At 42.7% G+C, this 14,930-nt stretch overlaps 1 protein-coding gene across 1 annotated transcript; it reads right to left on the bottom strand.

Annotated features, from left to right (window-relative positions):
* Positions 1–785: 785 nt before the first annotated feature.
* On the bottom strand, positions 786–11,607 carry LOC138771835 (keratin, type I cytoskeletal 19-like). Its single transcript, XM_069951842.1, has 8 exons — positions 11,143–11,607; positions 9,696–9,778; positions 9,195–9,351; positions 8,707–8,868; positions 7,997–8,122; positions 5,982–6,214; positions 4,849–4,874; positions 786–1,958 (listed from the first exon to the last, which is right to left on the bottom strand). The coding sequence occupies exons 1-8, from the start codon at positions 11,605–11,607 to the stop codon at positions 1,894–1,896; spliced, it is 1,317 nt and encodes a 438-aa protein (XP_069807943.1). The 3' UTR covers positions 786–1,893.
* Between the last annotated feature and the right edge of the window lie 3,323 nt (positions 11,608–14,930).

Here is a 14,930-nt window from a genome sequence, read left to right as displayed (position 1 = left end):
CTGTGGGTATGTTTATGGGTATGTATCAGAGTTCTGTGTATGTATGTGTGTATATAAATCAATATATACTTGTATGAGTCTGTATGTATCAGAGCCTTTGTACATGCATTTGTATGTAGCAGATGTGTGTGTCTGTATATTGATGTAGTAGCACTGTGTGTGTCTGTGGGTATGTTTATGTAGCAGAGTTGTGTGTATGTGTGCTTTTAATGTAGCAGAGCTGTATGTGTTGATACAGCAGATCAGTGTGTGTATTGTGCATGCTGCAGAGCTGTGTACGTGTGGTTATAATGAAGACTGTTAGCTTTGCCCTGTCATGAAAGAAAATGTTGACATACAACAAAATTGATAAACAAAAAAAAGTGGCCAGCGCATCCAATACACCTATTTTGACTATGCTGGTGCATGCTGCCATGGATAATTTTAAATGAGCTTTGACTCCTTCACTGCCTTAGACCACCAGGGAAGTTTCATTAGCATAAAATATTTTTCCCCTGTTTTCATTCTAAGGGTATGTGCACCCGTTCGACAGAAAAACGTATTCATTCTTTGGATGGACGGCGGAATTCGCCCATGCATAGAACGGAGTCTATGGCACGGCCGGACATGTACGCAGTCGCCAGAGTCCATAGTGTGCACATTACACGGAACAATTATCGGCCGTATTCAGCTGATATCTGCTGTTACGGCCGATAATCGTCCCCTGAAATAGAAGGCAACGATCAGCCGACAGGCGATCACCCGGACAGCCCCCCTGCAGCTCCCCGCCCCCCCCCCCCCTTGTTTCATCCGCTCGCTGCTGCCGCGTGTAATAGCGGCGGCAGCGAGCGGGGAACGAGGAGCAAACGAGCACTAATAGCGCTCGTTTTCTCCTCTCAGTTGGCCTGTGCAATAGGGCCTTTAGTCTAAGTTCATACAACGTATAAATTCCTTAAACAACGGCCGTTGTTGCAGGTTTGCAACAACGGCCGTTATTTAATTTAGTGGCCAATCGCATTGAAGTCTTTGGAATCCTGGCCGTAGTGTATACATTCCGGCCGGGATTCCATATGGCCGCACAGAAAATTGGCATGTCAGTTTTGTGCAGCCGCACAAAACTGTCAGTGCAGACAATGTACAGTGCGGCTCAGGCCGCACTTTACATTATGTGCTATGGGTAATCGGAATCCGGGCACACCCGAATGTGCCCGCATTCCAATTAAAAGGAAATGAAGTTAGCTATTACATAACAGGGATTACCACCTTTACCCTTTAAGTTTTTCCAGTTCATGGGGGCTGGTTTATGGATATAAAGTAGATTTTTAAAAAATAATATATATATTGACCTGATGAAGAAAACATTCCATTCTGTTGTCCATTTATAGTATTTTGCAAAAGATCCTTGTATCAATGTATCATTCTATCCCGCCAGGATTCCTCGGTGATTAAATCCATCATTTACAGTATCTATTGTAAAGACTGATCTGCTGAACTTTGAGTTGGAGCCTTTGGAAGGTGGTCAACGGGGAATACCTACTGTAGACAATGAATAGAGTTATGTCACAGCTCTCCCAATGATAGTAAAGATAGGGGTCGGGCATGATGGAAAATCACTGTCTGACCCCTTAGTTCTCAGAGAGATAATGGCTTAACCCATGGAGGGTTACACAGGAACACTTGGCCATGCCGTACATTCCTGTGTATGGAGAGGACAAGGGCCGGACAGGAGAGATAAATCACAGCTGAACAATCATTTGGCCATCACCTATGGAAGGTGTATAGCCCCCTTTTCGATATGAATAGAATCTGATTAGTAGCCATGGCCAGCAATATTGTTCTTAGGTGGACCAAACATGGTCTGTCAATATGCGTGTGAAAGAGGAGAAAGGTGGACGTTGCAATCATTGGTCAGTGTTAACACTTGGTCTGGTGAGTTTGTGAGATTGACTGATGGACTTTGAAGTGGTGATGGTGGTGGTCTAAAATAAATTCAGAGAGAAGAGGTTAGTCAGGGAGAAGAAGTTAGAAAAAGTTGTGCAATAGATTACCTATTTATACTATAGCTATAAACATTGAATGTAACCTCAAGTATATAATGCTGCTAAAGCATTGGTGTTGATGAGACATTTAGAAGCAAAATATTTGACATGGGACCGTTGGTTTCTCACTTTTTTATGACAGCACAAGTCTACTAAGTACAATATATTACAATAACCAAGGAGCCTGGGGGGAAATCTAATTTGTAGCTGTTATACATAGTTCAGTAGGGTCCACATACACCTTATCATTCTGTTAGCCATAGCCAGTGGCGTAGCTACCAGGGTCGCAGCGGTCGCCTCCGCGAACAGGCCGCTACCAAGGGGGGTCCCGCGAGGCCCCCCCTTGCCACTGTACTGCTCCCATCCCACTCCCTCTTGTGACCGCAAGCAGTGTTTTGCCTGCGATCACAAGAGGCAGGCTGGGACGGGCCCCGGCTGACTTGCAGGGCTGGGAGCATCTTGAGGGCAAAAAAACAGGTCCCGCGAAGCTCCGCCCCTCCACTGGAAGCCCCGCCCCTGTCGCAGTAAGCCCGCCACCGCGCGTGACAAGAAGACTAGAGAAATCATTCAGGTGAGTAAAGATTTTTTAGTTTTAAAGGGCATGATGGGGGTGTAGTGGTATGATGTTGATGGAACAAGAGGATGATGGGGGTGTAGTGGTATAATGATGAAGGAACAAGAGGATGATGGGGGTGTAGTGGTATGATGAAGGAACAAGAGGATGATGGGGGTGTAGTGGTATGATGATGGAACAAGAGGATGATGGGGGGTGTAGTGGTATGGTGATGATGATGGAACAAGAGGATGATGGGGGTGTAGTGATATGGTGATGAAGAAGGAATAAGAGGATGATGGGGGTGTAGTGGTATGATGATGAGGGAACAAGAGGATGATGGGGGTGTAGTGGTATGATGATGGAACAAGAGGATGATGGGGATGTAGTGGTATGATGATGAAGGAACATGAGGATGATGGGGATGTAGTGGTATGATGATGGAACAAGAGGATGATGGGGATGTAGTGGTATGATGGAACAAGAGGATGATGGGGGTGTAGTGGTATGATGATGATGGAACAAGAGGATGATGGGGATGTAGTGGTATGATGATGAAGGAACAAGAGGATGATGGGGGGTGTAGTGGTATGATGATGGAACAAGAGGATGATGGGGATGTAGTGGTATGATGATGATGAAGGAACAAGAGGATGATGAGGGGTGTAGTGGTATGATGAAGGAACAAGTGGATGATGGGGGGTGTAGTGGTATGATGATGAGGGGTGTAGTGGTATGATGATGATGGAACAAGAGGATGATGGGGGTGTAGTGGTATGATGATGAGGGGTGTAGTGGTATGATGATGATGGAACAAGAGGATGATGGGGGGTGTAGTGGTATGATGATGGAACAAGAGGATGATGAGGGTGTAGTGGTATGATGATTAAGGAACAAGAGGATGATGAAGGGTGTAGTGGTATGATGATGAAAGGGCAGGAGGATGAAGGGGGTGGTAGTATTATGATGGAGGTGTTTGTAGTATGATTATGAAAGGGCAGGAGGATAAAGGGGTAGTAGTATGATGATGGAGGGGCAGGAGGATGAAAGGGGTAGTAGTATGATGATGGAGGGGCAGGAGGATGAAAGGGGTAGTAGTATGGTGATGAAGGGGCAGGAGGAGGGGACAACATGGGGGGCATCTGTAAGGGGGATAAAATGGGGGCCATCTATATGGGGGATAACATGGGGGGCATCTATAAGAGGGAAAACACAGGGGGCCATCTATAAGGGGGAAACATTGGGGGCCATCTATAAGGTGGACTACATGGGGGGTGTATACAATAGGGCATGCACAGAGGGGGGCATGTACTGTAAGGGGGTTCACATAGTGTCAGGGCTACCTACTAAATGAGGGTGTAAAGGGGACAATACAGATGTGCAGTTTTAAGAGAGATGAGGATGGTGTCAGTGTGAGGAGCCTAATATGTCTGTCTGGCAGATTCTGTGGATTCGTGGCCCAGAGAAGTTCTCATAATGGCCCAGGGCAGATGGAGAAGATGAAAAGGGAAGAACTCCGATCAGAGAAGACGTCCCCTGTGAGTCACTTGATATAACTGCACTGTAATGTATATGGTGTATAGATCCTGTGTACAGTGCGTCCACCTCTATATGACTGTATGAAGTGATATTGGTCTATGTACAGAGGATTATATTCAGTAGCAGCGGTGGTGTTAGTCACTATGTGGTGGTATTATTTGTTACTTGTTATCTGGTACTGTGTTTTATTGGATTTAGTATACTGGATTTGGTCACTAACAATATGGTGGTGATGGTTGTGGTGTGGCGGTAATATTTCCCCTTGTGTACTGGTAATATTAGCAATATTGGTCTCAGTATACAGGATTTGTTTAGTAACAGTATGGCGGTGATAATATTTCCTGTTTACTGGTATTATTGGTAATATCAGTCTTGAGATATATATATACCAATAGCATCGAGAAAGGGGGGGCCCAAGTTGACCTCTTGCACCAGGGTCCAAGAGACATTAGCTACGCCCCTGGCCATAGCCACCACTTGCCGCTGGTTCTGCTATCGGTATAGGGTGTATAGGGTGATAGGAGTTATTGCCTGAACTTTTGTTCTCAAAGAGATAAACCACAGTCAGAGCTTTCCGGCTTTGGCTTACCCCTACCCATAAAGAACACATGAATGCTTGGCCTTGCCGAACAATCCTGTGTATAGGAAGGACGGGAGAGATAAGTAAAGACCCAAATGGTCATTCTGCCATTGGCTACAAAGGGTGTATGGTTATTTTTAGATTTACAGTCATCTTACCTTTATCAGAGTGGTGAACAGGAGCACTGCAGAGGGAGAAATAAAATTATATATTATTCAGAATCAAAAGCAAAGATATGGCCTTGTCTATGAATGATATATACAAAAAACTTACTTGTCCTATATGTACAACCATTTTAGGACACGTAGACCATCATAGAGGCAAAATTTGTGGATGAAAAGAACAGCCAATCATGTTGAACAGAGAGGCCGAACTGTTGGGGTTTGGCAATGTTCCCCAAACCAGAACACTCTGCATTTGACAGCTTCAGAACTTGGATGCAGCCCTATGGAGTCCTGGAGAACGTTGATGAAACCAAACAGTTTGGCCTTTCCGCTCGACACTAACAGCTCATTGATTTAGATGAAGTAGGTGTAATACCTCATCTCTCCTGTAGGCCCGCTGCAGGACATTCGAACACTTAGCCCACATTACATACTGATTGCTGAAAACATGCTGAGATCCTATGAGACACATCTAATAAGAACGGGCCATCCCGATCAACTAAATAAGTAAAAAGTTCCTTCATAGTGCAGAAAAGATGATGGCACTCACCCACTGTGCTCCCCTGCACCATGTCTGTCCAATAAAGCCGGAATTTTTCACGCAGTGGGTGAGTGCCATCATCTTTTCTGCACTATAAAGGTTCTGTACAGTCTTCTCTCTTGATTGAGCACCACCAGAGCATGTTTGAGTGGTGGTCGTGCCGGGACATTGCCGTAACGGAGGGTAGGCGGTGCCATCCATCTGTCTCTTTGCTTGTTTGAATAAGTAAAAAGTTATGCAACTTTTTCAGAGAAATAATTGCATAAGATGATATGAGGGGCTTCATGATCATGGCGGCTTGGGGACACCAGCTCACTGGTGGTCAGTTAATTTTTTAGATAGATTATTTCCTGCAATGAGTTGTCCAAACACAGTGGCTCAGTGGTTAGCCAGAGTTTGTATGTTTTTTTCCCATTTTGGGTGGGTGTCCTCGCACACTCCAATAACATACTCATAGGTATACTAATATTAATAGGGAGCGTGACCAATTTGGGCAACAACAAGCTGTGTACAGCGCTGCAGAAGATGTTGGTGCTATTATACATACCATGTACCTATAACAGTAAGGATCCTTTTTGGCTTTTACCTTTTCACATGCTTAAGGTCATTCCCCTCTAGAAGATGCTTGTATGTAGCGATCTCCTTTTCCAGATGGTTCTTCTGGTCCATAAGCTGTTTGTATGCGACATTTTGCTGCTCCAAGTCAAAGCGTATCTGCGCCAGTTCTGATTCCACATTATTGATAAGGCATTGTAACTGGGATAGTTGGGAACCATAACTGGATTCAGTTTCAACCAGAGATTCCTCAAGGGCAAATTTCTGAAAAATAGGTGAACCATTAACACATTTTCTTTTTTTTTTTTTTTTTTTTTTTTAACGATATTTTATTAGTGGCTTATGTAATATTTAAACATACATATTGAAAATTCATTACATATTCAAAAAGAAAGTCGCTCACAGGCAACAAAGGATTAACACATTTTCTAATCCCTTGAAATCCTTTTATTTTCATACAAAGCTACAGTTACTTGGAAAATGATGTCAGTCCACATATTGAACAGTTATAGCTTCTATAAGCCACCATAGGAAGATGTGCGTGGACAGCGAGGGTCTGGCTTCCAGGGTATCTGAAAATGGCCCAGCTAGGGCATAAACAGGTATATCCCATAGAGTGGTGAACATACAATCCGAACAACTGGTGCAGAGGAGCCTAGATTAGAAAGGGGGCTTTCTATGCCAAGGTAGGCATGACTGCAAGGTATCCGGCTATACCAGTATAGTAAAGAGAACCAATGACCTCCTTGACCTCAGTACCTTCACCTGGGCGCAGCTCTCTGACAGTGTACCCAGCAGTCTCAAACAGGGCGTCAATTTTTAAATAATCCATTTTTAATGCTCGGTCCTGGCTCCTGGTAACTAGACATGGACATGAGGGCGGAGCCACAGTGGCATGTAGTCATGTGGCCTCCTCCCTCTAGTCTAGTTACTGGGAGTCAGGACCAAGTATTAAATTTTTTTTTTTTTTTAATTGCTGGAGAGCTGTGCCCAGCAGCTATAAGGTACTGGTGCCAGTTCATTCTCCACTAGGGGGGGGGGATTGGTTCCCTTTAACAGTATTGGGGCACGACATTCTCTCCTTGTAGGGTCAGCACTCCGCAACAGAAATCTTGGGAATGACTGAAGTGTAGCGTAGCATGTTTAGCATGTGAGTAGGTCACAAGTAGTGAGTTTCCTCCGGGTACTCCCAAACCCAAAACAAACAGGTCAATTTAGATTGTGAGCTCGAATGGGGACAGGGACCAAATTTGACAACCTATGTAAAGTGCTGCGGAATCAGTTGGTGCTATACAAATAAAAAGCATAATCTATGTTAACCCTTTCATGACCTGGGGTCATTGATGCATCAATGCCTAGGTCATGTTTGGACATCAGCTTATGGGATCATAATGATACCATAAGCTGATGTCCCTATGTCTGCCCCCTCTCCTCTGTCCCCTGCCTCTGTTACAATCTTGTGACAGCGGCAGGGGAGAGAGGGGAGGGAGCAGAGCTCACGGCCACGCGCCCGGTGCGCCCTGCCTTTCCTACCTCCCCCGCTGGCCTACGTAGCAAGGTAGCCTCAGGCTTCCGGTTTCTATGGCTACCACCGGGGCTCTGCGATCACTTTGCAGTGCCCCGATGGACACCGGACAGAGAATTCTCCCTCTGTAGAGGGAGAATTATCTGTCAGGAGCCCTATAGATGTGTGGCGGGTCCCCGGCTATCACTGATAGCCAGGACCCGCCGCGGATGACACAGGCACAGCTCCTGCGTTTGTGTCATCATGCAGCATAAATTAACGTCGCTCAAGCATCAGACATAGGCTGCAGTGACGTTAATTTACAGTGCAGCGGCGGGAGGAGGTTAATATCCATTTGACACCTTGCTTGTTGTCTTACATAGCTGCTCGACAATAAACTATTGTTCTTTTAGTCATATAAGTCCAAGATTGTAATCTTAGTAGAATTGTGGATACTATCCAGCAGGTCCTCACTGTGTTTCTTTCATTCAGTATACACAACTATATAAGGATAAGATAATACTTTAGAGGTGGCGTCATACCAGGCTTAGTTGACTTTGAAGTTCGATCTCCAAAGTTTGCACGGTACGCTTTAACTCCATGAGGTCTCCAGCAACTGACTGCAGCTGTTCTGCCCCCGAAATCATCTCTCGATTCAGTTCTTCGCTCTGCAACAACAAGAAAAGATGTGATGGAAATAAGGAAAACCTACGCTATATATTTTCTAAGGAGAAGTGGGGACTGGACCAGTGGCTTAAAGTGGTATTCCCAACTTGCAAAGTTACCCACTATCCACAGGACCTGATTGTGAGGGGTCAGAGGGAGCAGAGGAACATGCATGGATGTTGCTGCGCCTTTTATTCTCTATGAGAGCCACAGAAATAGGTAAACACTGTACTCGGCTATCTTCGGCAGCTCCCATAGAGAAAGAATGGAGTGATGACGTGCATGTGATTCCTGCAGCTCCCAGTATGTTGAGGCATACTAGAAAGCTAGAAAGTATTAAAGACCACCTTTGAGGAAGTCTGAGGTAGCCTAATTGTGTCACCTAGGGGTTATGCTATTGTTCTATTCCTCAATCATGTTTTCACTGAAGCTCTATGTATCCTGATTGGCTTCTCTGTACAGGCATAAGCCCGGCACCATTTTCCAGGAAGTCAGCATACACTGACATGACAGGTAGGACTGAATGATTATAAGCTACTAGCGAAGTCAGAAAGGAGTCTGAAATTTGACTTTTATTTTTTTTTACCCTTGCAAGGAAGATTTCTTCAACCTCTCGTAGATTTCTTTCCATCAGATTTTCATACTGTAGTCGAATCTCTGACAACACACTGTTCAGATCCACACATGGGGCGGCCTTAACTTCAACGTTGACCCTGGCCCCGAGCTGTGTACGCAGGGAGTTTACTTCCTGTAACAATAAGTTGTAATGTAAATCCACAACTACAAAACTTATTAATAGAAATCTGCAACCTTTCCTCCAAGAACAAAGATGGCAGACATACTGGGGAAGATTTATCAAACTGGTGTAAAGTGAAACTGACTCAGTTGCCCCTAGCAACCAATCAGATTTCACCTTTCATTTCTCACAGACTCTTTGGAAAATGAAAGGTGGAATCTGATTGGTTGCTAGGGGCAACTGAGCCAGTTTCACTTTACACCATGTTTGATAAATCTACCCCATAGTGTCTATAGCAACCTAAATTCATTCCTCTCTTGTCCCTTACTATACTTTACCTCTCCATGTTCCTTCTTCAGCTCTTGCAGCTCATCCTGAAGGTTGTGAACAGTCATCTGTAAGTCACGTATCTCCATGTTAAGTCTTTCTAAAACTCTTCTGAGACCATTGACATCGGACTCAACGTTTTTTCTTAAATTCACTTCCAATCCAAGTCTGAAAAGATAGAGGAATACATCGATCTATTAGCATCCATATTAGCACTTTTAAAGAGGAATGTGACACACTGAGAACACATTTAGGGCAGAAGAGTCCAGTGGGCGGGATCACCGATTTCCTAGTATAAGTGTGCATACAATAATAATTGTCAGTCATTGAGTAGGGATATAAAAATACATATAAAAAAGCACAAATGAATGACACCCAACTAGATACCCTGCAGGGATCAAAGTAGGACACTGCATATGTTATGCACAGAAGTGAGACCATGTTCAGCACGGCAAGTTCTCTTTAAGAGAAAATAATCCACAATATCTCATTATAATTAGTATTTAACTTACTTGTTCTTAAAGTCATCGACAGCCAGTTTGGCATTGTCCATGTCCAAGAATACTTTCGCATTTTCCACATAGGCTAAAGGAATCTATAAAGTAACATAGTTAGTTGGAAATATATGAATGAATCGATTACATATTAAACTGCTGTAGAAAAATTTTATTTAAGTAATTTAGTGTTAAATATTCTCAACCTTAAATAAATTTTGGAATCTGAGTAAGTCGCTTTGGACTTGTATCTACTTTAAAGGGGTACTCCAAAGAAGATTTTTTTTTTTTTAAATCAGCTGGTGTCAAAAAGTTATACCAATCTGTAAATTACTTCTATTTAAAAAGTTAAGTTTTCTTTGCATTCTGACACTGTGCTCTCTGCAATCCCCAATGAAAGCCTTTCTTATTCTGGGCGGTTACTGTCACAGTCAGAGGGGGCACCGGAGAGCATTGTGTAAGAGTGAAAAGAATACACCACTTCCTGTAGAGCATACAGCTGATAAGTACCGGAAGACTTGAGACTTTTAAATAGAAGTAATTTACAAATCTATATACCTTTTTCACACTAGTTAATTTGAATATTTTTCCATCAGAGTACCCCTTTAAGTCCTACAAGTACCCCTTTAAGGTAAAAATGTATTTGGACAGACAGTGGGAAATTATATGATGGAGCAAATAGAATTATTCGACCTATCCTCGAAAACCCCAGACGTTTGTAGATGCATGAGATCAATCACACATTATTAGGGATTGTCCGAACTCTCCAAACGCTCGGCATCAGATTCCCGCTGTCTGCCCGCTCCGTGGAGCGGGTGGATACAGCGGGATGACCGCCTTGAAAACTGGGATACAGCATATGGCTATGGCTGTATCCCAGTTTTCCAGGCGGTCCTCCCGCTGGGTCCGCCCGCTGCACGGAGCGGGCAGACAGCGGGAATCATTACCAAGAGTTCGGATTCGGACGAATCCGAACCGAACTCGGTTCAGACCATCCCTACACAGTATGATCTGAAAACATGAAGCATCATGAGACATCTTAGTAAAAAAAAATCCCACAATGGTCACCTGAATTTCTGAAATACTCCTATGTCTGAGCTGATGCCTTTTCCCCTTACCCCATTAGCTGTTAAACAAATGTTAACATCTACATATACATAGCATAAACTACAAGAAACTTATGGTGGTTCAGTGGTTACTATCATTGTCTTGCAGCGTTGGGGGGTCCTGGGCTTGAATTCAACCAAGAGGAATTTGTATGTTCTCCTCATGTTGGAATAGGTTTCCTCCCACAAAAGTAGATATAAAATTGGCCCAAAGTTGAGTGTCGAAGACAAGAAAATGAGAAAGTTGGCCCTTTAGGGGTTAGTGCTGATGAATGATGACCATCTCTGTAAAGATCTATGGAATATGTTTGTGATAAATAAGCAACAGGAGACTACAAGGGTGTAATTTCTGAAATTACCTGTTTCTGAAGCTCCTCAATCCTTCTGACGTAACCAGTGCAGTCTGGAAGACCATCAGGTTGGTTCTTTTCATACCATTGACGAATGTTCCTCTCCAGCTGACTGTTTTTTTGTTCCAAGGAACTTACTTTTTCCATATATGAAGCCAAACGGTTGTTCAGTAGCTGCATGGTTTCCTTCTCATTGAAGCAGAAAAGACCATCATACCCTAATATGTTTTGAGCACCATGGCTGCTGAAGTGATGTCCATGAGTATTGGAGCTGCAACCATGACTGAGGTATCTAGAGATGCTTATGCCTTTCCCACCTGATCCTCCATGGACACTGGGAGTTCTAACATGGCCTCGATGGCGGACCTGATGGCTTGTTCCATGGTGGGAGCTAATGGATGTTTTCTGATTATTTGGAGCTTGGCAACCTCCTTGGATAGAACTAGACTTAATCTGCTTGATGTTCTGGGCCATGGTAGAGGTACAAAGAGATCTGCTATGGAGGGAGGCAAAAGTAATACTGTAGTCTGAGCTAAGAAGTTCAAGTGATCTTTGTTGGTGGATGAGCTTTTATAAAGCATCAAAGATGTTGTAAAATGAATGTTAAAGTTGTCAAACTGTAAAAGGCGTCTATCAAGGTGGAATTTAGAAGAAGAGTCATTGACGAAAGGGTGGTTATTCACTATGATGGTGCACTTTGACACACCCAATAATGACTGACAAACCTGGTCACTATTTACAATGTAATAGAATTGTCTGATACAATTTTGATGAATTTTTAATTTGCATACCATTGGGATGAAGAATGAACCTATTAGTTAATGGGACAAATATACTACCATAAATAAGCAGACATAAAATAGTCATTCTCTTTATAAGTGGATTTTAACATGGACAATTAGTACTTATGTGTGTTTTAGCATAAATTATTACCATGACTAATTCTAGGTTTTCTAAGGCTACAACATTAATGTATGATCTTTGGTTGTTATGACCGGCGGGTATCGACCCAATGTGCCGCCTAACTGGTTTGGTTTTGGGCAACTCTGAATCCCATTGTGTAAGTAATCTTGTGGTTTTGACCCTTTATTCCTTGTACATAGATATGGATCCTGCTGCAAGGGGCCACCATCTTAGTATATCTAGGCATGTTCCCAGTAGAAGTCACTGGCCGTGGGGTCAGACAGGAGACTAGCCTGAATACAAGTCGATGTTGGGACAGGCACAGTTCTTTATAGTCAATAGGCAGGCAGCACAGATTCTTAAGTGAGTGTCAGACTGGCAGGTTCCTGACAGTCATATTTTGAGGAATGATCTCAGTCCTTGCATTGACCCTTCAAGGGGAAAGAGTACACAAGCACCTTATGGGCAGAGTCAGGAAACACAAGAGCAGAAAATACATAAAAAATGGAGCAAGGAGAAGCACCAGTCCCAGCACATGGAGCAAAGTAATCCAGTGTCTGTACCCACAAGGGTGATTGGTCTTGCTAATAGGACCAAGATCCTGGTGTTACATTGAAGTGCAATGAAGTCCAACTCTCAGAACCACTGTCAGTCAACTAAATGAGATGACCAAAGTACTTCAGTAAGTGCTGTATGTCCTCCATTTTAATGACAACCACAAGCAAATACATTGTGCCATGTCCTGGTGAACAATGATGTGGATTGAGAACCCTACATTTTGCAGATTGGCAGTAAGTGCCATACTTTGGTTAATGGGGTATTCCAAGAAAATCAACTTTTTTCCTATCCACAGGATAGGGCAAAAGTAGAAGATTGCAGGGTGTCCAACCTCTGTACCCCCCGTCGATCTCAGTATCGGGCCCTCAGCGTCTGTATTATGAAAAGAGCTACAGGTATGGCACGTAATTCGTGGCTCTATTCATCGATTGAAAGAACTGAGTACACCGGAAGAGCGATGGACTCCGCTCTTTCCGTCGGTTCCATAGGAATGAAAAGAGCAGCGGGTCACTTGCCATACCAGCAGCTCTATACATAATATAGAAGTCGGGGACTCAGTACGGAAATCAGTGGGAGGTACAGAGGTCGCCTCCATAGATCTCCTACTTTTCACCTATCCCAATACAGCTTTAGAAAGCGCCCTACATATCTAACAGAAGCTCTAATGGTGACTGACTATGCTTAAGCAGCCAAAAGAGGATAGGATGCACTGTTTATTATGGCTTGCAGTCTAGAGTTACCTTTTTATTATTTATCTAACAAAGATGTTAATGGGACCTCTATTTCTTTGTCAGCTAACCTAGAATGTTCATAGTTTGGCATATATATATATATATATATATATATATATATATATATATATATATATACGTATATATATATATATATATATATATATATATATATATATATATATGTATATATATATATATATATATATATATATATATATATAAAGAAATACCTTCCTTACTAAGGGAGAATCAGGTGACGTTATACTTCGATAAAATGCTGATCTGTAGTTATGTATATCCGCAGGACCTGAGATACTCAATTTGATTTGTGTTAGGCTGAATGTTCCTCGGCTATGTTTGTTAAAAAATTTTACATTTCTTCAATAAAATATATATCCCCCAAAAAATATATTCTTACAATTTCTAGACTAGCATCAAATTAGAAATTCAATCCAGAAGAAACAAGAAAATTCCATCTGTATATCTTAGTAATTAGCATCTCATCAGCTCAAACATTCCTTATAACATTCCAAACAATTAGGAATGGAAAATCCACATATTTTAGAGAAGACAAATGACCCTTCAGCTACGGGAGCATACCTTCAATCTCATCCATGTTTCCACCACCTTGTTGACAGTGACTACGAGGACATGACTGATGACTACTCACTTACTTTACTATGAGGTACAAATTCAGAGCTTTGAACTTTAATTTATTGAATATGATCTCATAATAAGAAGCCACAATTTTGTCTCTTTATGTATTTATGGACAGTAGTCTCACCAGTTCTGTTGTTATATCCGCCACTTTGATGATTTCTGTGTATGAATTACTTACTACGTAAATAATAGGCCACCTACATTTATTGCAAAAGGCAATGAGATCATAAAACAGAATATAGTAATTCTATGGAGGGAAAAACAAAACAAGGTATTGCATCTGTTGTACACGGGGGTGTTGGTTTTACTGCCGGGTCAGCTGGTACAATCATATGGTAGCTCAGTGGGTCTAGGGTCACTTGGGCACTTGTCACAGTAGCCTGGAGTGGTATAGGACCCACCCCAGACAGTTTAGGGCCTCACCCCTGGAGAAAGGTTAAACCCAAGTGTAGGTGTGTATGGGTGGGGGTGCACAAAAATAGACCAGAATCCAGCAAAAAATAGAACAGTCAACTTGAGGAAACGTAGTGCAATACAAGGTTACGAGCAGCAATACAGTTTAGTGCAATAACAGTACTTGAGGTTACTTAAGTGCTTGCGGTTGAGGTAGAGATAAGGTGCTTGTAAGATGAGGTTTATCAGAGGAGAGACAAGAGGAGAGAGGGTTCCTGAAGGGCCTTGTCTTATTAGTAATGTACTCTGCTTGGAACAGCTTGGACTAAAAAGAAGATATAGAGAACACTTATACTCATGTATAGACTACATCTGACTGCCTTCTGCCCTGTAGTTTTAAGCTACTTGTCCTGTCAGGGTAGTACAAGCCTCAGGTCTAGTTATCTGGGTTAAGCGGACTTCCAAGACTTTACAATTGTCTGGCGATGCGCAATGGAATACCTATACTCAAAGTAACTTTACTTGGGTCAGTTCCTGTGACTGCTGAGG

The sequence above is a fragment of the Dendropsophus ebraccatus genome, chromosome 14, assembly GCF_027789765.1.
Source record: "Dendropsophus ebraccatus isolate aDenEbr1 chromosome 14, aDenEbr1.pat, whole genome shotgun sequence".
Taxonomy (NCBI): Eukaryota; Metazoa; Chordata; class Amphibia; order Anura; family Hylidae; genus Dendropsophus; species Dendropsophus ebraccatus.
Note: the sequence above shows the minus strand (reverse complement) of the source record. Positions and strands in the feature narration are given on the sequence as shown.